The following is a 26,406-nucleotide window of genomic DNA, read 5'->3' on the forward strand; positions in this document are numbered from 1 at the left end:
TTGCTATTCACAATATACATAAATGACCTTGTGGATAATATCGGAAGTTCACTGAGGCTTTTTGCGGATGATGCTGTACTATATCGAGAGGTTGTAATAACGGAAAATTGCACTGAAATGCAGGAGGATCTGCATCGAATTGACACATGGTGCAGGGAATGGTAATTGAATCCCAATGTAGACAAGTGTTCAAATGTTTCAAATTGCTCTGAGCACTATGCGACTTAACTTCTGAGGTCATCAGTCACCTAGAACTTAGAACTAATTAAACCCAACTAACCTAAGGGCATCACACACATCGATGCGCGAGGCAGGATTCGAACCTGCGACCGTAGCGGTCGCTCGGCTCCAGGCTGTAGCGCCTAGAACCGCACGGCCACTTCGGCCGGCGTAGACAAGAAAGATCCTTTATGGTTTAGCTACAATATAGCAGGTCAACAACTGGAAGCAGTTAATTCCATAAATTATCTGGGAGTACGCATTAGGAGTGATTTAAAATGGAATGACCATATAAAATTAATCGTCGTTAAAACACATGCCAGACTGAGATTCATTTGAATAATCCTAAGAAAATTCCGTCCGAAAACAAAGGCAGTAGGTTACAGTACATTTGTTCGCCCACCGCTTAAATACTGCTCACCGGTGTGGGATCCGTACCAGATAGGATTAGAAGGGATAGAGAAGATCCAACGGAGAGCAGCGCGCTTCGTTTCAGGATCATTTAGTTATCGCGAAAGCGTTACCGAGACGATGGCTAAACTCCAATGGAAGACTCTGCAAGAGAGACGTTCAGCAGCTCGGTACGGGCTTTTGTTGAAGTTTCGAGAATATACCTTCACCGAGGAGTCAAGTAGTATATTGCTCCCTCCTACGTATATCTTACGAAGATACCATGAGGATAAAATCAGGGAGATTAGAGCCCACACAGAGGCACACCGACGAACAATACGAGACTGGAATAGAAGGTAGAACGATAGAGGTACTCAAGATACCCTCCGCCACACACCGTCAGGTGGCTTGCGGAGTATGGATGTAGATGTAGATTTACATCTCGATGTGACGAAAGTCACAGGATAGCGATATGCACATATACAGATTGCAGTAGTATATCGTACACAACATATAAAAGGGCAGTGCTTTGCCGAAGCTGTCCTTTGTACTCATGTGAATCATGTAAATAGATTTACGACGTGATTAGGGCCGCACGACCTGTATTAACACACTTTAAACGCGAGATGGTAATTGGAGCTAGCCGCATGGGACATTCTATTTCGGAAATCGTTATGGAATTCAAAATTCCGCGATCCACAGTGTCAAGAGTTTCAGGTGTTGTCTCTCCCGACAGACGTACGACGGACGTATCTGTTAGGACAATGCGACGGAATTGACGTTATTGTGCTATGGCATGAGACGATCGACGGGAGTGCCCTCGGTAACAGCACGATGTAGCCTGCGACGCTTCTCCTCGGGTTGTGACCACATTACTTGGACCCTAGTTACTGAAAAACCGTGGCCTGGTCAGGTGAGTGACGAATTCAGTTGGTAAGAGCTAATGTGAGGGTTCGAGTATGGCGCAGACCTTACGAATCCATGAATCCAAGTTGTCAACAAGACACTGTGCAAGTTGGTGAGCGGTCATAGTGATATGGGCTGTGTTCACATGTAATGGACTGGGTCCTCTGGTCCAACTGAACCGATCATTAACTGGAAATGTTTATGTTAACCTTCGTGGAGACCATTTGCAGCCAAAAAACGGTTGTGTTTCTATGAATGACAGTGCGCCATGTCACCATGCCACAATTGTTCGCGACTTGTTCGAGTAAGTTTCTGGTCAATTCGAGCTAACGAAATGAATCTTATCGAACATTTATGGGCGTAATCGACAGGTCAGTTCGTACACAAGATCTTGCACCGCCAACACTTTCGCAATTATGGGCGACCATAGAAGCAGCATGGCTCAGTATTTCTTTAGGGGACATCCAACGACTTGTTGAGTCTATGTCACACCGAGTTGCTGCAATACACCACGCCGAAGGATGTCCACCTCGATATCCCATGGCTTCTGTCACGTCAGTCTATTAATAAATGATCAGCATGTAATAGTCAACCAATCTGGGCATGCGACGATTAAACTTCTATCTGAATAACATTAACAACGATAACTGCAAAGTTTTTAACAAACATATTCATCCATTTTGAACATTGTTAAACACTGCAAATGTTATGTTCTCAGTGGCTAATGTAGATAGTCATTGAAAGCAATAACGATTTACTGTCTCGAAATACCGATTCGTCCGTAAGCTAGCATTACAATTACTACGTCAATGGGGACGTCTGCACATATGTGTTCTGTATGGTGTCATCAGATTTCAAGTCCTTAACGCACTTATTGAACGGCTATAACATCACACAGTTGGACAATCACTCCATTACCTCTCTTCCCAACACGTGCATAATACTTTATAGCTATTAATAAGAACTCTTCTATTAGCAGTATGTTTTATTTTTTGGCATCAAAATTTGATAAGCTAATGATTGTAAGTGATGAAGTGTCACAGCTCAGGTCTCCACATTTTCATTTTCAAGTATACTGCTTGTTTGCTTATACTTGACGAATCAGCTTTCTCGAAAAGCCAGCATAAACTAAGAGCCTGCTTCAAACTCAGCTTAGGGAAAAACAAACGTTTCAATGCATTTACCTACTCGCTGATTCTGATCGAAACATCGTTCAGTTTCAAATCAATACTTCACAGTCTGATAACAGAGTTCAGGATGATAAAATGAAAAACCCCACCAGCTCACTTTTTTTTCAGTGCAGACATTCCGTCTCCTCTTGTTAATTAGTGGACAAATGTTACATAGTCACCGAAAGCAAGAAACGATGCTGGAAAATAGCTGGCTCCAGCCTGTCATGAAATTCTCCTCAACACATTCTGCGAGCACTGGAGATCGAAGTACGCTTTCGGATTCAGGTGCACGAAGAAATAATTTCTATAATGAATCGGAAAGTGTCATAACGGGTATGGTTACGTTCAGGACATTTTTTTCCAATGTGTCAATTCTGTAAGATTGTTCTGTTGCAGCCTACCTTGTACTACAGTGGCTTTCACGAAAGTAGGTAGCTCAAGGCTGCACGTGTCAGCTCCTAACATCTCATTCAGGTTCACTCCTGGCCCTTAGTCGATCGTTCGTCGCAATTTCTTTCTTCCGTGTGATTGGGTTCGCTTTGTTCCTAAACTCGTTCCGCTTTCCAGATAGTTATGAGCTAGACTCAAGAGCATCGCTTTGCGTTTAGCATAGCTTCCACCCGACATTATCCTGATGTATGGCGGTACCAACAAGACATCAGAAAACTAATTATGTAATAGCTAAATATCTAATTTCTTAAAGTTTTTTTAAGAAACATCTGCATGACAAAAAAGCTAAAAATAACATTAATTTTACTTGTGCACAAAAATTGACAGCGGAAGTCTTAGACAGACCAATGCAAAGTGTTAGCGGCAGCCTTTATACTTTGGAGGCTGTATGTGTGAATGCTGTCTTCCATTCGCAACAGCCGGCCGCGGTGGTCTCGCGGTTCTAGGCGCGCAGTCCGGAACCGTGCGACTGTTACGGTCGCAGGTTCGAATCCTGCCTCGGGCATGGGTGTGTGTGATGTCCTTAGGTTAGTTAGGTTTGAGTAGTTCTAAGTTCTAGCGGACTGATGACCACTGCAATTGAGTCCCATAGCGCTGAGAGCCATTTGAACACACTTACGCTTCTGCGCCGATGTTAAACCTTGGGCGACTTGGATTTGGTATACCCTCATCCCAAGGCCGTGTTTCAAGATGCGCCAACAATTTTTTGAGGAATTTCTGTTTTCAAACTGCATCGTATGCTTCATTTCGAAGGATTCTACAACACAGCTTCGTGTACAGCAGCGATGTTTTGTTCATATCTTCCTGGTCTTGGACGTTCTTCACTGTCTCGGTAGTTGTTAACTACCTATCCAGTATCCACAAACTTCATGTAGATGCGATACACAGTTAAACGGCTCGGTGGCTCACGTACAAATCGCTGTCGAAACTTTTCTCGGACAACAGTCGGCGAACCACACACTTCCATTAGGTTTGCCACAAATCTTCTTTTCTTCAGTGTCAATCATGCGGCCATTATGTGAACTGAAAGTAGAAGAGATTGAAGACTTTACAGTAATTAGCTCTGCAACAACTAAAAATAAAATACAGCACATGTTATAATACATTTTAGTATACTACTGTCCATTAAAATTGCCACACCACGAAGATGACGTGCTATAGACGCGAAATTTAACCGACAGGAAGAAGATACTGTGGTATGCAAATGATTAGCTTTTTAGAGCATTCACACAAGGTTGGCGCCGGTGGCGACACCCACAACGCGCTGACATTAGGAAAGTTTCCAACCGATTTTTCATACACTAACAGCAGTTGACCGGCATTGCCAAGTGAAACGTTGTTGTGATGCCTCGTGTAAGGAGGAGAAAAGCGTACTATCACGTTTCCGCCTTTGATAAAGGTCGGCTTGTAGCCTATCGCGATTGCTGTTAATCATATCGTGACATTGCTGCTCGCGTTGGTCGAGATCCAATGACTGTTAGCATAATATGGAATCAGTGGGTTCAGGAGGGTAATACGAAACACCGTGCTGGATCCCACCAGCCTCGAATCACTAGCAGTCGAGATGACAGACATCTTAACCGCATGGCTGTAACGGATCGTGGAGCCACGTCTCGATCCCTGAGTCAACAGATGGGGACGTTTGAAAGACCACAATCATCTGCACGAACAGTTCGACGACGTTTGCAGCAGCATGGACTATCAGCCCGGAGACCATGACTGCGGTTACCCCTGACGCTGCATCACAGACAGGAGCGCCTGCGATGGTGTACTCAAACGACGAACCTGGGTGCACGAATGGCAAAACGTCATTTCTTCGGATGAATCCAGGTTCTGTTTACAGCATCATGCAGGTCGCATCCGTGTTTGGCGACAGCGCGGTGAACGCACATTGGAAGCGTGTATTCGTCATCGCCATACTGGCGTATCATCCGGCGTGATGGTGTGGGGTGCCATTGGTTACAAGTCTCGGTCACCTCTTGTTCGCATTGACGGCACTCTGAACAGTGGACGTTACATTTCAGATGTGTTACGACTCGTGGCTCTACCCTTCATTCGATCCATGTGAAATCTTACATTTTAGCAGGATAATGCGCGACCGCATGTTACAGGTCCTGTACGGGCTTTTCTGGATACAGAAAATGTTCGACTGCTGCCCTGGCCAGCACTTTCTCCAGATCTCTCACCAATTGAAAACGTCGGGTCAATGGTGGCCTCGCAACTGACTTCTCACAATACGCCAGTCACTACTCTTGATGAACTGTGGTATCGTGTTGGAGCTGCATGGGCAGCTGTACCTGTACACGCCATCCAAGCTCTGTTTCTCTAAATGCCCAGACGTATCAAGGCCGTTATGTAAGTAGGCTGTTTAGGTTTTTATGTTGGTAACGCTACGTAGCGCTCTATATGAATATCACTGACTGTGCTGTGTGCAGTCTGTGGCTGGTTGGCATTGTTATAATATTCGACATTGTAGTGTTGGGCAGCTGGATGTTAACAGCGCGTAGCGTTGCGCAGTTGGAGGTGAGCCGCCAGCAGTGATGGATGTGTGGAGCGAGATGGCGGAATTTTGAGAGTGGGAGATCTTCACAAGAAAGAGTAAATTTGTAATATTGGATATCATGGACTGCAGTAGTTTGAGTAACGAAGATTTTTGTGAGGTAACTTACTCATGAAAGATATAAGTTATTGTTAGTCAGGGCCATTCTTTTGTAGGGATTTTTGAAAGTCAGACTGCATTGCGCCAAAAAATATTGTGTGTCAGTTTAAGCTCGGTCATTTATAGTTTTTCTAAGGGGACGTTTCAGTTATTACGGCCAGAGGTGGTTGTTCTGGGTACTGGTGTCTCAGGATCTATGCACCCAAATTTCGTGAAAATGTAATCACATGTCAGTTCTAGTATAATATATTTGTCCACTGAATACCCGTTTATCGTCTGCATTTCTTCTTGGTGTAGCAATTTTAAGGGCCATTAGTGTAATATTGAGTTACCCTGTGTTTCTCCTGCACATAAATATCAGTGATAGGGGCAGCAGGTGTCTGACTGTGTGTTTTGTGCGTCAGTGTTTGCAGATGTCGAACGCGACTGAGCCGGGAGAGCGGCCCAACTCCGGCTCTGGTTGCCGCCTGCGCGGGGGCAGCACGTCGTCCAACCCCGCTTCTGGGGGCGGCGACGGCGGTGGTGGCGGCGGCGGTGGAAGTGGTGGGGGCGCGGGCGGTGGAGGAAGCGGCGGAGGCGGCGGCGGTGGCACGGCGGGGGGTGGCAGCGGCGGGGGCGGCGGGGGCGCCTCCACGCAGGCCCAACCTCAGCCTCCCAACTCCAACTCTGGCGGCGCCAAGCAGGTGGCGACGGCGGCGGCGGGGCAGCCGCAGCAGCGAAAGCCGTGCTGCTTCTGCTGGTGCTGCTGCTGCTCCTGCTCCTGGTAAGTCCGCCCGCCCCTCTGCTGCAGTGCTCAGCATCCATTCGCAAAACATGGCATGTTTCAGAAGCATTTTACTATCGCTCTAGCTGGCGCCTTTGACGGAACACGGTTGTGTTCTAAAACATTCAGCGGTGTTCGTATACACTTCTACAGGGGATACTTCTAATAATGGCCACCACGAATATATCCCGAACGAGTAAATACACTATCTGATCGAATGTACCTGGACACTATATGCAGTCCAGAATACACTGCTAGATTTTATCAGAGACGAACTAGCAAATACGAAAGGAAGTGGAGAGAATTGTATCATCAGTAGTAATAGCAGGCTGAGTCGCTCACAAGAGCTTACTGCTTTGCACCGTTAAAAACTCACTTACATAGTCATGAATTTCGCCACTTTAGCGGAAACCAACGCTTGATATATTTCTGCACTCGATCTGGTTGAATTTGAGCTGGTCTACCACAGTAAACACAGCCTGTATAGAGCATTAATAAGTGAAAGTTCTTTGGTGACGTCATATACTTTTAACATACCAGGGTTCCCAGAAAGTAATACATGGCATTTTTTCTTTAACAATTCTTTATTGAAGACCTTGAGAACTACACAAGCGAAAGAATGGTGTTTTATGTACACACCTTATTTTTTCACGCAATCTCCATTCCGTTCTATGACCTTCCTCCAGCGCGAAACAAGGGCTTGCATGCCCTGTCGGTAACAATCGTTTCCCTGGTGGCGGAGCCTGTGCTTCACTGTGTGAAACACCCACTCATTGTCCTCAAAATGTCTTCCACGAATAACATCCTTTACTGACAAGTGGAAGTTCGAGGGGGTCTAGGTCAGGGCTGTACGGTGGATGGGGTGACACTGTCCAACCCTGTTTCACGATGTGTTTAGCAGTCCTCAGAGTTGTGTGGCGCCGAGCGTTATCGTAATGCAGCTACAGCTCTCCTATGTTGCTATGACAACGAACTCGCGTCTTGAGTTTTGTTACTGTGTTGACATACGTTTCTGAATCAATTGTACCACCTCCTGGTATCACATCAATGGGAATAATACCTTCACAGTCCCAGAACATGGTGATCATGACCTTACCAGCGGAAACAGTTGCTTTGAATTTTTTCTTCTGTGGGGAGTGGAAATTGCTCCGTCCCATCGACTGTCGTTCTGTTTCGAGCTCAAAATGGTGAACACGGGTTTCATCATCTCTCACAATCCTGGACAAGAATGCCTCCCCCTCAGCTTTAAAACGTTGCAACAAATCAAGATAAATGTTTTTTCTGTGCTCTATGTGATCCACTGTCAGACACAATGGGACCCATCTTTCACGCACTTTTGAATGTCCAAGAGTGCGGATAATGCAACTACACTAGGTTTCTTCGACTGTTTCAAATCGTAGAGCTCCGACGAACCGCCTGCTGATGACCTCACCCTCCGTGCCCAGTGACCAAATGTACTTTTGTCGATAGCAGATGCTACACAGACTCTGCACAAGCGTTTGTGAATATTCCTCAAAGATTCTTTCTCTGCAGTGAGAAATTCAATGACAGGACGTTGCCTGTAACGTACGTCACATACAGAGGACGTTTTGAAACTGTCCTGCAGCTAAGCTATCTATTGGAAGCGACGGAAACTTGGCGCGCTCACTCTGGAGACTTGAAATAAAACATACGTAACTTTTCGTATTCGTAGCATTGTTTTCGCCCGAGAAAAAAAAAAGTGGTGCATTAGATTCTGGGCAACTCTCACACAACTGTCACACATCACCTACTTCATTCCCGACACCTACCTTCCGAAACTGCATAGACTGCAGTCACTGTCCGCTCTTAAACAGGTCATAGTTGACGGTGTTAAACTGCACAACAAATTATGAGAGCTGTCAAATAAAGAATGACCATAATTTTTTTCAGACAACATGCCTTTACTCACACTCATGATTTTGATAGTCCTTCTCCAAGTAATCTCCCCTGAATGCGATGCACATGTCCAAGCGTTTCTGCCAGTCTTCAAATACATGTTAGGGAGTAGAAAAAAGGCACATGGGGCTAAATTCGGACTATAGGGAGGGTGAGGGATGCACTTCACGTTCACTTTTGCAAGACATTCAGTAACAACATTAGCAATAAGCGGCCGCGCATTATCGTGTTGCAGCATTTCAGTCTGCTTCACGGAATTGCGGTCTTTTGCGCTTGATATGGACTTTCAATGTTTTCAGGACATCCCTGTAGTATTGTCTAGTTAATGATGTGTGTGCAGGTACAACCTGCTGATAAATCATTTCATGAATATCAAAGAACGAGATGACCATAAATGTCAAAGCAAAAGCAACCACTTTTGTTTTTTGGGAGTTGGTGATGAAGGAGATTTCCACAATGAGCTTTGCTGTTTGCTCTCATGATCAAAATGATGTAGAAAAGCTTCATCAGCAGTGATTACATTTGAAAGAAATTCCGGATCTTCCTCTAACATCAGCATTAACTGCATGCAGACCTGCACGCGAATGTCCTTCTGTTCAGGAATCAACAGTCTTGGAACCAATCGCTCAGAAACACGTGTCATGTGCAATTTTTCTGTCACCAACATATGAGTGTCACCCAATGAAATGTTCAGGAATTCGGAAAATGATCTTAAGATAAGTCGTCGATCCGCTCTCACAATGACAGCAGCAGTGTTGAAGTTTTCTTCCGTAAGAGCAGTGACTCGAGCAATGGGTCCTCCTTCATTTGCAACTGATTGTCTCCCCTCTCTAAACATTTTAGACCACCTTCGAGCTGCGCTGTCGGGACGAACACTCTCTACATAGGCCTCCTGTAACATTGAATTGGCCTCAGCTGGAGATCTGTTGAGACGAAAGCAAAATTTCAAAGTCGCATATTGCTTTTCGCGTGTTACCTCCATTGCAGTGGAAGGCGATACTGAACATGTCTGACCTTGTTTGCCGGCCGGTGTGGCCGAGCGGTTCTAGGCGCTACAGTTTGGAACAGCGCGACCGCTACGGTCGCAGGTTCGAATCCTGCCTTGGGCATGGATGTACGTGATGTCCTTAGGTTAGTTAGGTTTAAGTAGTTCTAAGTTCTAGGGTACTGATGACTTAAGATGTTAAGTCTCATAGTGCTTAGAGCCATTTGAACCAGTTTTCTGATGTCGGAGTTTCTTTTTGTTCATACAAAGCAATTTTTCGGTTGTTTTGGGCATGAAACGTGAAGCAGCAAAGTTTGTTCAGGAACTGTTGAATTTCGAGCGAAACCGACGTCGCGTAGACATGTCTCCGGAACTACGGAATGAAGTCACCAACGATACAGAACTTCTAAACAGAGTTATAACAGGTGACGAAATAAGGAGATACACCGATCAGCCAGAACATTATGATCACCGTCGTACTATGGATATAAGCCTGTCCAGGCGATAGCAGTGTTACTTGGCGAGAATTGATTGCAACACACACAGACACACACACACACACAAACACACACACACACATCATACATGTAGTAACAGTCAGCGTGCTGCCCGTGTGCAGAATGTGGAAGACGCGTGATCTATCTGAATTTGTCTGAGAGGAAATAGTGATGGCCTGGAGGCTCGGTAGGTGCATTTCGGAAACTGCACGATATGTTTGGTGTTCGAGGAGTGCTGTGGTGAGTGCCTTCAATACGTGGCGAAACGAAGGTGAAACCACCTCAATACGTCAATGGGTTGGGCAGCTACGACTCATTACTTATGTTGGAGGTCGTAGGCTTGGCAAACTGGTGAAACAGAACAGGTGGCAAACTGTGGCGGAACTAACACCAGACTCAAATGCTGGGCTGAGCACAATGGTTTCTGAACACGCAGTGCACCAAACACTCCTAAAGATGGGCCTCCGCAGCCGACGGCCCATGCATGTGCTAGTGTTAAATCCACGACTTCGGCGATTACGTCTGAAATGTGCATGTGATCGTCGGCAGTGGATGTTGGAGTATTGGCAGAGCGTTGTAAGGACCGATGACTCCAAAAAGTCATATGGCTCTGAGCACTATGGGACTTAACATCTGTGGTCATCAGTCCCCTAGAACGTAGAACTACATAAACCAAACTAACCTAAGGTCATCACACACATCCATGCCCGAGGCAGGATTCGAACCTGCGACCGTAGTGGTCACGCGGTTCCAGACTGAAGTGCCTAGAACCGCTCAGCGACACCGGCCGGCTGCTGCGTGATGCGCCATTACGAAGATAGGTTGTAGGCAGCTTCGAGCCAAATTTAGAACTACCAGATAGCAACGGGATAAAATGGCTGTGTTTCAATAAAAGAGACCCTTCAATAGTGTTGCGCAGTGTTGTTGTTGTTGTTGTTGTTGTCTTCAGTCCTGAGACTGGTTTGATGCAGCTACTCTATCCTGTGAAAGTTTCTTCATCTCCTAGTACTTATTGCAACCTACATCCTTCTGAATATGCTGTGTGTATTCATCTCTTGGTCTCCCTCTACGATTTTTACCCTCCACGTTGCCCTCCATATCTAAATTTGTGATCCCTTGATGCCTCAGAACATGTCCTACCAACCGATCCCTTCTTCTGGTCAAGTTGTGCCACAAACTTCTCTTCTCCCCAATCTTATTCAGTACTTCCTCGTTAGTTATGTGATCTACCCATCTAATCTTCAGCATTCTTATGTAGCATCACATTTCAAAAGCTTTATTCTATTCTTGTCTAAACTATTTATCGTCCATGTTTCACTTCCATACATGGCTACACTCCATATAAATACTTTCAGAAATGACTTCCTGACACATAAATCTATACTCGATGTTAACAAATTTCTCTTCTTCAGAAACGCTTTCCTTGCTATTGCCAGTCTACATTTTATATCCTCTCTACTTCGACCATCATCAGTTATTTTTCTCCCCAAATAGCAAAACTCATTTACTACTTTAACTGTCTCATTTCCTAATCTAATTCTCTCAGCATCACCCGACTCAATTCGACTACATTCCATTATCTTCGTTTTGCTTTTGTTGATGTTCATCTTATATCCTTCTCTCAAGGCACTATCCATTCCGTTCAAGTGCTATTTCAAGTCCTTTGCTGTCTCTAACAGAATTACAGTGTCATCGGCGAACCTATAGGTTCTTTTACTTCTCCATGGATTTTAATACCTACTCCGAATTTTTCTTTTGTTTCCTTCACTGTTTGCTCAATATACAGACTGAATAACATCTGGGAGAGACTAAAACCCTGTCTCACTCCCTTCCCTACCACTGCTTCCCTTTCATGCCCTTCGACTCTTATAACTGTCATCTTGTTTCTGTACAAATTGTAAATAGCCTTTCGCTCCCTGTATTTTACCCCTGCCACCTTCAGAATTTGAAAGAGAGTATTCCAGTCAACATTGTCAAAAGCTTTCTCTAAGCATACATATGCTAGAAACGTAGGTTTGCCTTTCCTTAATCTAGCTTGTAAGATAAATCGTAGGGTCAGTATTGCCTCACGTGTTCCAGCATTTCTACGGAATCCAAATTGACCTTCCCCGAGGTCGGCTTCTACTAGTTTTTCCATTCGTCTGTAAAGAACTGGCGTTAGTATTTTGCAGCTGTGACTTATTCAACTAATAGTTCGGTAATTTTCACATCTGCCAACACCTGCTTTCTTTGGGATTGGAATTATTATATTCTTCTTGAAGTCTGAGGGTATTTCACCTGTCTCATACATCTTGCTCACCAGATGGTAGAGGTTTGTCAGGACTGGATCTCCTAAGGCTGTTAGTAGTTCTAATGGAATCTTGTCTACTCCGGGGGCCTTGTTTCGACTCAGGTCTTGCAGTGCTCTGTCTGACTCTTCACGCAGTATCGTATCTTCTGAAGCAAAATAATTAAAGGAAATAATAATGTCACGCAAGAGAAACATATTACTAAATTGATAATTAATATGTATGGCCCAGTCAGACTTAAAATTATGAGTATCGCACTGCGCAATAGACATCTATATCCTCTTCCATTTCCATAATATTGTCCTCAAGCATATCGCCCTTGTATAGACTCTCTATATACTCCTTCCATCTTTCTGCTTTCCCTTCTTTGCTTAGAATTGGGTTTCCATCTGAGCTCTTGATATTCTTGCAAGTCGTTCTCTTATCTCCAAAGGTCTCTTTAATTTTCCTGTAGGCAGTATCTATCTTACCCCTAGTGAGATAAGCCTCTACATCCTTCCATTTGTCCTCTAGCCATCCCTGCTTAGCCATTTTGCACTTCCTGTCGATCTCATTTTTGAGACGTTTGTATTTCTTTTTGCCTGCTTCATTTACTGCATTTTTATATTTTCTCCTTTCATCAATTAAATTCAATATATCTTCTGTTACCCAAGGATTTCTACTAGCCCTCGTCTTTTTACCTACTTGATCCTGTTCTGCCTTCACCACTTCATCCCTCAAAGCTACCCATTCTTCTTCTACAGTATTTCTTTCCCCCATTCCTGTCAATTGTTCCCTTATGCTCTCCCTCAAACTCTGTACAACCTCTGGTTTAGTCAGTTTATCCAGGTCCCATCTCCTTAAATTCACACCTTTTTGAATTTTGTTCAGTTTTAATCTACAGGTCATAACCAATAGATTGTGGTCAGAGTCCACATCTGCCCCTGGAAATGTTTTACAATTTAAAACCTTGTTCCTAAATCTCTGTCTTACCATTATATAATCTATCTGAAACCTATTAGTATCTCCAGGCTTCTTCCATGTATACAGCCTTCTTTTATGATTCTTGAACCAAGTGTTGGCTATGTTAAGTTGTGCTCTGTGCAAAATTCTACCAGGCGTCTTCTTCTTTCATTTCTTACCCCCAATCCATATTCACCTTCTACGTTTCCTTCTCTCCCTTTTCCTACTACCGAATTCCAGTAACCCATGACTCTTAAATTTTTGTCACCCTTCACTATCTGAATAATTTATTTTATTTCATCATACATTTCTTCAATTTCTTCATCATCTGCAGAGCTAGTTGGCATATAAACTTGTACTACTGTAGTAGGCGTGGGCTTCGTATCTACCTTGGCCACAATAATGCGTCCACTATGCTGTTTGTAGTAGCTTACCCGCATTCCTATTTTGCTATTCATTGTTAAACCTACTCCTGCATTACCCCTATTTGATTTTGTGTTTATAACCCTGTAGTCACCTGACCAGAAGCCTTGTTCCTCCTGCTACCGATCTTCACTAATTACCACTATATCTAACTTTAGCCTATCCATTTCCCTTTTTAAATTTTCTAACATACCTGCCCGATTAAGGGATTTGACATTCCACGCTCCGATCCGTAGAACGCCAGTTTTTTTTCTCCTGATAACGACGTCCTCTTGAGTAGTCCCCGCCCGGAGATCCGAATGGGGAACTATTGTACCTCCGGAATATTTTACCCAAGAGGACCCCATCATCATTTAACCATACAGTAAAGCTGCATGCCCTCGGGAAAAATTACGGCTGTTGTTTCCCCTTGCTTTCAGTCGTTCGCAGTACCAGCACAGCAAGGCCGTTTTGGTTAATGTTACAAGGCCAGATCAGTCAATCATCCAGACTGTTGCTCCTGCAACTACTGAAAAGGCTGCTGCCCCTCTTCAGGAACCACACGTTTGTCTGGCCTCTCAACAGATACCCCTCCGTTGTGGTTGCACCTACGGTACGGCTATCTGTATCGCTGAGTCACGCAAGCCTCCCCACCAACGGCAAGGTCCATGGCTCATGGGGTAAAGTAGGCCTTTATGGTTTCAATTCCAGCTTTTTCTGAACGGTTCGTAATCATTTTTTGTTGTTCCATTGTGCTTTGACGCTTTTTTTGCACAAAACTTTGTGTGATAACATTAAGATTCTCTTCTATAGTAACATATTTCGGCCTACCTGAAAGAGGAAGACATGTTACTGACCCCCTCTTCTCAAATCTTAACTTGATTTTGTGAATACCTTGTCGAGTTGGAGGATGGATATTTGGAAAATGTTTCAGAAACAAATCACAAATTTCACTGTAATTATGGTCGATTTTCACCATGTCTGTAAAACGAACACATGCTGTTATGTAGCTAAATTTCTATAAATTTTTTCTTGGATAAAAACAAACTTCCTTTTAATTGTTTCTCTGGTAACAAGAGAAACGTAACCCCAGACTGCTAGTGCCAGGTGACTTATGGGTACTAGACACTAGTCATATACACAACTGACTGCCAATACTCTATGGAAAACAAGGTCTAAGGATCGCTAGTCACAACTGACTTATGGCCCACTCCGTACCATGTATCAGTTCATGAAAAAGATCTGGCGAGAAATGAATGCATTGCTTCTAAGTCTCGCTTTAGAGTATAAATCGGACTGATAAGGTTTTTGTCTGGTTCCTGCCTCTTTGTGAGTTTTCGATTGTAGTTATGTCAGACATACCTACGGTGATATGTGTATCCTCTACATGAAGACAGAAAAACTTGCGATATTTTTATGACGTGTTATATGCTATACGGCGTACAAGCGAGCATCAGATGAATTGTAGAATAGGGCAACTTTTTCCGAAAAGTGAAACAAAATGACAACCATCGCCATGCCACAAAAAAACTATGAAAACGCAATAGGGAGTAAAGAAGTATGCGAAAAAATTACGTGAAACAAAAAATGTTTCATTAAACCGTAAATAATGCAGTCGTCAGTCTACAGGACCAAATCATCAGTATACCAGTTGCTTTATCAATCACTTTTTTACATAACGTAAATAAAAACACTTGCATAAAAAGCATAAATTGTGACATTTTTTACATAACGATCGAATATTTTTCTCTTTGGATTCAACATAAGGCGAAAATCAAATAATGTTTACTGAAGGTACGGCAACCTGACCAATAAAAGCACATTACTTCGCAGTAGCACTCAGTTGCATACTACTTTCATTTATCTCACTGACTGAAACTGTAGAAATTTCTTACATGAATGTATTCAAAAGTACACCAATCATCTAAAAGCAAGAAACTGAGGCTCAGAATACACAAAAGGAATGAGGGAAACCATTTTATGTTTAATCATGGCATTAGTGTTAATGTTACTTTAGGTACCAAAATTACAATTGTAATCAGATAAAGTTTAGAAAAATTCTGTTACATTAGTTCAGCTACTTTTAAGGAACGTTTTAGGTGAGCAGAGTTCTGACTGACTAAACGTGCTTTTTGTCACACAACTACAATTTCACAATTTTTCTGGCAAAACTGACCAGACAATATTTAGCCTTAGCGTTTCTTTCTTCACGGTCAACAAACAAACGAAACTTTGTACCCATTAAGATTGATTTTGTTACCCTGATCGAAGCAACAGCGACAAATACAACAAATTAGAGCAGGATGCAGACAGTGTTACACACAATAGCTATTACCATAGTTCCTTCGCAACAGGGATGCTGGACAAGCCTTGTATAGGCTGAAAGAAGTACAATGTTCTGTTTTAGGATGTTTGATGCTGAATTGCACAGACTATGTGGCATGGCGTGTCTATCTTCCGCCATTGATTTTGTTAGGAAGACACTTCTCAGACCCCCCACGCTTGTGCGTTATGCTGTGGTGAGCGTTTCATGCCCTAGCACTATATGACCGGGGAGGGGTAGAGTGGGGTAGGGCTCTCAGCAGTACAAAAGACCACACTTTTCAGACAGATGGATTTAAAATATGCAAAAAACGAAACGACATGTGGTAGTACCAGGGCCATTCGGAAAGTAAGGCGCGATCGAGTGCGAAATGAAAACCATACTGAAAATAAAATGACGTTTCTCACATATATATTGGGCAGTGCATCTAGCATGTCTATCGATCGGGTCACTTCGCTCTTTTCAGTTCTGAGAGTACAACGAGCACGTGAAGATGCATAAAAAATAGTGTCTCCAGCCAGATATGAGAGCCTGGCGAGAGATTCCGCCTGGTGTCGTGCAGCCCCCATAACAAAGCTGTCATGCATTTCCTCACTCAGCTGAATTCTGCAGAGGGAATGAAGATGCTCCTGCAGCATTTTCGATGGGACGTGTTTGATCGCCCACAATGCGGGCCATAACTGGTTTTAACTGAGTTTCCTCTCTGCTGACATGAACTGCTGACTATGAAGTGAACATTTTGGCACAGACAACGAGCTGTGGACGAGTGCAGAGAATTGGCAGATACCTTCAAAGACAAGGGTACTGGTAGGCTGGTACGATGCTATAACAAATGTCTAAATTGGAGCAGCGACTATGTAGAAAAGAACCTGGAAAGTGCAGTAGCTAATTTGCAAGTAAAACATTCTTGATTTTCGCAGTGGTTTACATTTGACGGCCGATCGGACCTTACTTTCCGAATAGCCCTCGTATATGCACGGCGGGGTACCTGCACTTTCGGCCGATACATAGAAGGATAAGTCTTGCGGACGAGGCACGGCCCCTGCACGTTCTTTGTCAATAGAAGAGCTGTTGAGCTGTTTGCCTCAAAGCGTTCCGCATTCGCCACAGTGCCTGAGTACATTTGGCTGAGAATACTTCACTTGTACTTAAAAAGAGAAAACAATTACATATAACTTACAAAATTATTGAAAGATGATTATGGCGTTAAAATACAAACTGTTGAATTTTCGTTTTGATTTTTAATATGTACATTTACACTGATGGGCCGACAACATTTAGACCGTTGCCTCGCACAGGAATAAAATTCCAGCCAGTTAATGTAGTTTTCTTCCGATCCAGTACGGTGCATACTCGGAATACGTTTCAAATACACTCCTGGAAATTGAAATAAGAACACCGTGAATTCATTGTCCCAGGAAGGGGAAACTTTATTGACACATTCCTGGGGTCAGATACATCACATGATCACACTGACAGAACCACAGGCACATAGACACAGGCAACAGAGCATGCACAATGTCGGCACTAGTACAGTGTATATCCACCTTTCGCAGCAATGCAGGCTGCTATTCTCCCATGGAGACGATCGTAGAGATGCTGGATGTAGTCCTGTGGAACGGCTTGCCATGCCATTTCCACCTGGCGCCTCAGTTGGACCAGCGTTCGTGCTGGACGTGCAGACCGCGTGAGACGACGCTTCATCCAGTCCCAAACATGCTCAATGGAGGACAGATCCGGAGATCTTGCTGGCCAGGGTAGTTGACTTACACCTTCTAGAGCACGTTGGATGGCACGGGATACATGCGGACGTGCATTATCCTGTTGGAACAGCAAGTTCCCTTGCCGGTCTAGGAATGGTAGAACGATGGGTTCGATGACAGTTTGGATATACCGTTCACTATTCAGTGTCCCCTCGACGATCACCAGAGGTGTACGGCCAGTGTAGGAGATCGCTCCCCACACCATGATGCCGGGTGTTGGCCCTGTGTGCCTTGGTCGTATGCAGTCCTGATTGTGGCGCTCACCTGCACGGCACCAAACATGCATACGACCATCATTGGCACCAAGGCAGAAGCGACTCTCATCGCTGAAGACGACACGTCTCCATTCGTCCCACCATTCACGCCTGTCGCGACACCACTGGAGGCGGGCTGCACGATGTTGGGGCGTGAGCGGAAGACGGCCTAACGGTATGCGGGACCGTAGCCCAGCTTTATGGAGACGGTTGCGAAAGGTCCTCGCCGATACCCCAGGAGCAACAGTGTCCCTAATTTGCTGGGAAGTGGCAGTGCGGTCCCCTACGGCACTGCGTAGGATCCTACGGTCTTGGCGCGCATCCGTGCGTCGCTGCGGTCCGGTCCCAGGTCGACGGGCACGTGCACCTTCCGCCGACCACTGGCGACAACATCGATGTACTGTGGAGACCTCACGCCCCACGTGTTGAGCAATTCGGCGGTACGTCCACCCGGCCTCCCGCATGCCCACTATACGCCCTCGCTCAAAGTCCGTCAACTGCACATACTGTTCACGTCCACGCTGTCGCGGCATGCTACCAGTGTTAAAGACTGCGATGGAGCTCCGTATGCCATGGCAAACTGGCTGACACTGACGGCGGCGGTGCACAAATGCTGCGCAGCTAGCGCCATTCGACGGCCAACACCGCGGCTCCTGGTGTGTCCGCTGTGCCGTGCGTGTGATCATTGCTTGTACAGCCCTCTCGCAGTGTCCGGAGTGAGTATGGTGGGTCTGACACACCGGTGTCAATGTGTTCTTTTTTCCATTTCCAGGAGTGTATATACGTGGAGTAGAGATGAATGAGGAATCATTCTATGATACAGGACTCAAAGTGGGAAACCCACTGACATTAACAGCTTTGACAAGGGGCATATTATTATGGCTCACTGTCTGGGAATGAGCGTCTAGGAAATTACGAAGACGGTCGGCTGTTCGTGAGCTACTGTTGTGACCCATCTGAAATGTAAAGTCCACTGCTCAAAGTGTCGTCAATGCGAACAAGAGGTGACGTGTAACCAATGGCACCCCATACCATCACGCCGGATGATATGCCAGTATGGCGATGACGAATACCTTAATGGAAAATGGCTGAAGGACGATGAAACCACAAGCAGGCGACAAGGTGTGACCATTGATCACATAATTATTTCTTTTAAACGTCAGAAGTTACATGTTGATTAATTTCTGTCAATATCTGATAACGTTTTCAGTATGCAATAATTCTTATCAAAAAAGTAGCTGTATTCTAAGAAATATCCATTTTATCTTGCAGACTTTATAGTATTTGCTGTATAAACTTTTTGGCGTTTGACGGAAGATTTCATTTCCCTGACCCAAGGCATTTCGATGAAATAACTATTCATACTATAAAATGGCATAGAATTTGTCAAATAGTCGTACATTCGATGTCTTTTAATATTCTATGAAAATACTGTGGTGTTTCGAAAGTTCACTCCGTTGTAAAAAATGTGTGTGAAATCTTATGGGTATACTATGATGGTATCTGTTCTTTCGGAGATGTCCGGAAGAACAGATATCATCCTAGCATATATATAGTTAAGGCTCACCGGCCACTTTACCACCTTCTTCTTCTGTGCGAATGCACAAACAGTGCCCGAATTCTTACGGGAATCCGCAACGCGCCGCGAGTAATTAGTATAATGGGCGGGGGCACTACGAATGTAGTTTGGGACAATACCATGAGAATGTGGGTTTCGCAGGAGGCGTGCCAGAGATAAATCCCTGCAGTCGCGCTGTCCTCTGTGTCCTCGGTGGCTCAGATGGATAGAGCGTCTGCCATGTAAGCAGGAGATCCCCGGTTCGAGTCCTGGTCGGGGCACACATTTTCATCTGTCCCCGTTGACGTATGTCAACGCCTGTAGGCAGCTAAGGCTGTTGACTTCATTGTAAATCTTATGGGACTTAACTGCCAAGGTCATCAGTCCCTAAGCTTACACACTACATAACCTAAATTATCCTAAGGACAAACACACACCCATGCCCGAGGGAGGACTCGAACCTCCGCCGGGACCAGCCGCACAGTCCATGACTGCAGCGCCATAGACCGCTCGGCTAATCCCGCGCGGCACACTCCGTTGTACCCAAGCCCCAGAACTGCTCCGAGGTTGGGCAACACATTCTGTATGTTTAGGATAACTACCCTCCATTTCTCACCCCTCAACCATTTAAAAGAAAAAAAAAGTGACTTACCTTTCACGTGAGAAATAACCGTTGTTACGTTTACGCTTGTCTGCAATTTCCTGCGTCTTGTCTCAGTGGCCTGATGTTCTTATCAACGGCAGGAACTGTCTGTCTAAGCATGTTCCACTGTGAAAAATTCGATGATTTTGTTAAACGTCCGGTTTTATCGATACATTCCTCGTGAAGAAATTTGTTAGAAATAGTGCAAAAAAACTAAATAACGGTACAGCTTGTGTTTGATTAGAGTAGCCAACCTTATATCTCACTAAAGAACTTCACGTTCTATCTGCATCGTGACTAATATTTACTTAAAGTAGAATGCATATTATGGACTGACACATCTTTTTCCGAAATATTTGAACAATTACGTCGAAATGAAATACTTTGATCCAAATTTATAATTATTTGAGTTTCATTCGCCTGCTTTTCTTTTTATTTTTTCTTAATGGCTGCGAAAAGTGTGTTATTTTGTATGATAATCTAGCCCCAGCATCTTTGCAAATATATGTAGTAACTATCGAGGAATAAATCTCCTGGAATCAATCTATAAATTAGATGGGAAAGTCTTGAATGCAAGACTTAAAGTATCATCGAAATGCTAATATCTGAGGAACGATAAGGTTTTAGAAAAGGAGGAAGTAATTCTTCCTCGGCATTGCGTAGACTCGACGCAATGAATACTGATCCTACCGTACATCGTTTGCATAGTGCCCGTTGTTTGTTCTAGCGTTCCATTTTCCTGCACGGATAATAAGAGTGCATCGGGTAGTCTTCGTCACAGAAGAACTTTGTGTGTCCACAGGGATTTATTTTTAGTATTCCATATTTTTACAAATTCTTTAAACAAAGAAAAAATTACTGCGCCAAGGGTTCCTCAATGCTTTACTGTTGAACAGAGGTAGAGGCGGGTGGATATCATAGTCTTCTTAAAATAAAGATTCACGATGAAGGTGAAGCGTTGAGGCTAGATGATCAGAGCTGAAATCACAGCGCGAAACAATTTGACGTAGCCTGTAAGCGGTTAAACAAGTGATGACTTTTTCTTGTGGTGACAAAGGCATCATAATGTCAGACAGAGTGCCTTTAGGTGCAATTGCCACGGAAATTTATCGTCGTACAGGGAAAGAAAGTGCACGAAATGTGACATCAGTTGTTGGACGTTGTGCTATTACTTCTGGAGAATGATCGCCTCAATAGTTGAGTGAATACATTTGGGAAGTGCTACCTCAGTCATTATGCTGTCCATGCGTATGTCTTTCAGATTTCGATTTAGTCTTCTGTTTAAAATTGCTTATGAGTAAGTGTCGACTTCTACCTCCAGGAAAGGCTGAAGGTTACCGTTACCCGAAGACTTCGGTAGAGTTGTAAAGCTTCCCAGGTGTATGGCCTAAGACGCTAGAAAGAAGGAAGACAATATCAGAGAACTGTAAAGAGATGAATAAACATGCAAATAAACAGAAAAGAATAAGCTGAAGACAAACTGAAAATATGATGAGATGTTACAAATTGCTATACACTACCTGTTGTGAAAATCCCAAGTGCTAGAACGAACGAGATTTGGAGGATAGATGCGAGAGACCGAGGTCTGGCCATGACGGTAGTGGTTGGAGCGCTTGTGTGTTTACGCAGCAGCAAAGCCTCACCTGTCCGAGCTCAGGAACAGATAGCTGCCGCTGTAAATTCTACGAGCACTGGGAAGCGAATTCACTAACAACACAGTTTTTCATTTACATTACGCGCGGCTGTAGAAATGTAGCGTTTGTTATCGTCAGCTTTTCAAATCGTTCTCCTGTTACGTTTATCTTTTCATCTAAGCGTACCTATTTATTACATTCAGCAACATGGTGATCTTTTTTTATATGCTCTTATTTTTTATTTTTCTCAGTATTTCTTTTCGGTGTCTGTTTCTAAATGCCTTAGGTCACATGTAACTTATCTGTAACATATATGCTTGACATCGTTCAAGTGTGGGGGTGATCTAGAGTAATATAAAAAAAAGTAACATCAAAAATTTTTTTTGCATCACCACGGTTCCGGGAATTCTGGAACCCGTACAGAAAATTGCAATAGAGATCAACATACACATCATTTCCGCCTGTTTTACTACTCATGAGAAACACGCATTGCATGTTGTACCACCAAACAGCGAGACCTTAAGTGGTGGTTGTACAGATTTATGTGCACACCTGTACCTGTAATACAGGTCCTCTTACATTGATACATGCCTGTATTCGTCGTGGCATACTATCCACAAGTTCATCAAAGCATTGTTGGTCCGGAGAACATGCTGGCCGCTCTAATCGAGCGATGTCGTTATCCCGAAGGAAGTCATTCACAAGATGTGCACGATGGGGCCGCGAATTGTGGTCCAGGAAGACGAATGTCTCCCGAATATGCTGCCGATATGGTTGCACTATCAGTCAGAGGATGGCATTCACGTATTGTACAGTCGTTACGCCGAATTCCAAGACCGCCATCGGCGTACGGCGCGCAGGGAACATCCACCTCGTTGCACTCGCTGGGGAGTGTGTCTAATCTTTCAGCCTGACTGGGTTGTCTCCAAACACGTCTCCGAGGATTGTCAGGTTGAAGGCATATGCGACACTCATCGGTGAAGAGAACGTGATGTCAATCCTAAGCGGTCCATTCGGCATGTTGTTGGGCCCATCTGTACCGCGCTGCATGGTGTCATGGTTGCAAAGATGGACCTCGCCATGGACGTCGGGAGTGAAGTCGCGCATCATGCAGCCTATTTCGCACAGTTTTAGTCGAAACACGACGTCCTGTGGCTGCACGAAAAGCATTTTTCAACTTAGTGGCGTTGCTGTCATGTTTCCACCGAGTCATAATCCGTAGGTAGCGGTTATCCACTGCGGTAGTATCCCTTGGGCGGCCTGAGCGAGTCATTTCATCAACAGCCCCTGTCTCTCTGTATCTCCTCCATGTCCGAAAAACATCGCTTTGGTTCACTCCGACATCCCTGGTCACTTCCTTTGTTGAGAGCCATTCCTGGCAGAAAGTAACAATGGGGACGCAATCGAACCGCAGTATTGACCGTCTAGGCATGGTTGAACTACAGACAACACGACCGTGTACCTCCTTCCTGGTGATATGACTGAAACTGATGGCTGTCGGACCCCCTCCGTCTAATAGGCGCTGCTCATGCATGGTTGTTTACATATTTGGGCGGGTTTAGTGACATCACTGAACAGTCAAAGGGACTGTGTCTGTGATACAATATCCAGTCTATCTTCAGGAGTTCTGAGAAACGGAGTAATGCAAAACTTTTTTTATGTGTGTAGAAGTAAAAACTTAAAAAGCAAATATAACTAATTATAATTTTGTTTTTTGATGACGGCTTCGGCAAATCTAAGTTGCCATCACTGGATCTGAAAGCATGTAGATCACAAATTAGAATCATAATCAGGTCAGTTAAAATAAGGTGGGGTACATATTTTCACAAAATGGATATATTCAACATTCTCATGCAATTACATCTAATTAATCTCCATCACACGAACAATAAATCGTGTTAAGTCGCGACACGTCATTCCACGAACATGCATAAAGTGATGCATTGGCATGTCAATAATAAAACAAGGTTTACATAAAATATCATACATATTGCACCGACTGCATAAGCTCATGTTCACACTACACATGAAAGGTAACTAAGGATAACATGTCAAAGCAAAGACGTTCCAAACTACTAGCAGGTGCAACCATAGTAACAGACACACAGAAATGCGATCGTAAATTATAAAGCATAAAGAAGCAGCCACTCCCAAGGGGTCAACAAAAGAATGCTACAGGTACAACTTAGTACGTAACTGTTTAACACAAGTAATACAAACCGGAGCATATTGAAATAACAAATTTCATTTTCATTATTTTTTTGTAAAAAAATTTAAATGTAAACTTCTTATAAAAGTATAAAAGAACGTGTTGTACTACCTACTGATATATAGCCATATAGCTACAAGGCAAACACAGAGGGAAAATATATTGCCATTGAATAAGTTTGCAGAAGACCAATGGGAGTGTTGGTGATAAAGGGAACATGTCACACTGCATGTACGTAAAAAGGCGGACAAATCAGATATTTCATTCTTAAAATACTATATGGAAATCACAGAATTATACACCAATACCAGTACAACACAAGGTGAGGTGCTGAAGTAACGTGGTGCTCGAGGTCTTACAACTAGCAAATTGTTTGTTTGCTCTTATTCATTACTTTGTTTCTGGTCTTTAATTAAATGCTCGTTACACCAAAACTTCAAGTACTTTGTTACGTTCGCACCTAGACGTTGTTCTACTGGTATCAGTCTATAATACTGAGATTTGTATATGATCTGTGAAGAATGCAATATTTTAGCGGTTATCCGTTGTTATCTATATACGTAATGACATGTACTTAGCCCATTTTTTCTGTGCTCTTATCACCTAGACGCCCGATTAATCTGTAAGTTTACTCAGTGACGATATATTTCCCACACTGAAGTTGCCTTATAATTTCTTCTTCTTCTTTTTCTCCTTCTTCTTCTTCTTCACTTCACATATTAGCAAATTGCCTCTTGTATGGTCTTCCTACGTTTCCTCGTCCAGAGCATTTATTGTTGACAGCCTTTACAGGGATCATTCTCCACCCATACAGTCTATATCATTCTTTTATTTGCTCCTATCCGCCTTTATATTTTCGTTTAGTTTATATATTCCTAAATCATTCCTTATATCTGTCTTCATTTCTTTTTCGATCTTCCCTTGTACATCCTTCTATTTCTCTTATAAATCTCATTTCTTGAGCCTGTATTCTACTTTCTTATATCTTGCTGTTACTCATGCTTCAGCTCCATAAGTAAGGCTTCGTACCGCTATTTTGTTATGAAACGTCAGCTGAATTCTTTCCCATCTTCATTTTGCCATCTTTTTACGATGTTTCCACATATGGAAGTAAATTTATTAAATTTTTGGTCCACGTCATGGCTATATTCATAAGTGATGTCGCATCCTAGATATTTTAAATGTTATACTTGCTCAAAGATTTTAGTATTCAAAACTGTTTTAGATCTTACTGGTGGCAGGTCACCTTCATTCTCTATAATCAAAGTTATATAAAATTAGATTTTGCCTAGCGTAATGATCTTAAAGAACTCCATTTATGCTCAAAATTTTCCATTTGCTGATAACTTCATCTATATTTACAGTATATTGACGAGTGTTGAAAAAATACAGCGTCGTTGTTGTACCTCTTTGTTTGTGTTCATTGAATTTGTTGTTATATTTCCATTTCTCTGACAATACCCTTGTTTGTGTGCAGATTCTTAGCAGTAATTATGAGGTGAGATGGATAACTTCGCCCAGTCATGATATTCTATAGGATTTCTTTACTCACATTATCTAATGCTTTCTCAAAATCAAAGGAAGATGGGTTTTTTTAATTGAACTCTCGTTTCTCTGCTGTATTTTGTTACACTGTAAAAGCATTGTCAGTAGTTGATCGTCCTTTTCTAAACCCTGATCGTTCTTCAGATATTAGCATTCCATGATACTTTAAGCCTTGTATTTAAGATTTTGGCATATTAATTATAGGTTGAATCCAGGAGTTTTGTTTCTTGATAGTTACTACATTTATTTTTATCGCCCGTTTTAAAGACCGATATCATTTTGGGTCCCAGCCAGTCTTTCGGTACCTTCCTATTTCTCCAACATTGATGAAATATGTGAGAAGTCTTGGATGTAGCAATAACATTCCATATTTCCAAAGTTCCATATCAATACCATCTAAACCAATGGCTTTCTTATTTTTGTACCTTTTAGAGCTTTCAACAGTTCTCTCATATCAGTATCGTCCAGGACTTTTCTATCATTCAGTTCAAGTAACGTCTGAATTAGAGTATCATCATACAACAAGTTTTTATAATGAGATCCATTCTTTCGTTCCTATTTTATTAATACGTATATGATCATTTTCTTGCCTGTTGAGTTATTTCATAACTTTACACGCGATACTTTGTCTGCGATGTAAGTCATACTCCGTATTGCTATCAAAGCGTTCCCACAATTCTGCGTGCACTCTCCAACATATGTGTTTTGCATTATTTCTCTTCTCTTTACATGCATTATACTTTTAATTAATAAGATTATTTGTCTAGGTCTTGAAACCTTCTTGTTTTTCTGTAATTAGTCTTTATATCTCTGGCATACAAATCCTTACTCCTCTACGTTTACTGTGTTTCCTTTTCTTCCACAGAAACCAATTAGCTATGTTCAAT

At 43.1% G+C, this 26,406-nt stretch overlaps 1 protein-coding gene across 2 annotated transcripts in view; it reads left to right on the forward strand.

Moving 5' to 3' along the window:
• Positions 1-26,406, forward strand: part of LOC126272446 (regulator of G-protein signaling 17) — a 1,065,106-nt gene that overhangs the window by 586,136 nt on the left and 452,564 nt on the right. For both annotated transcript variants that reach the window (XM_049975320.1, XM_049975321.1), the window contains exon 2: positions 6,201-6,559. In XM_049975320.1, the coding sequence (XP_049831277.1) occupies positions 6,210-6,559 (350 nt within the window). In that variant the 5' untranslated portion in view covers positions 6,201-6,209. The remainder of the gene's footprint in view (positions 1-6,200; positions 6,560-26,406) is intronic.

This window comes from Schistocerca gregaria, chromosome 5 (assembly GCF_023897955.1).
Source record: "Schistocerca gregaria isolate iqSchGreg1 chromosome 5, iqSchGreg1.2, whole genome shotgun sequence".
Classification (NCBI taxonomy): domain Eukaryota; kingdom Metazoa; phylum Arthropoda; class Insecta; order Orthoptera; family Acrididae; genus Schistocerca; species Schistocerca gregaria.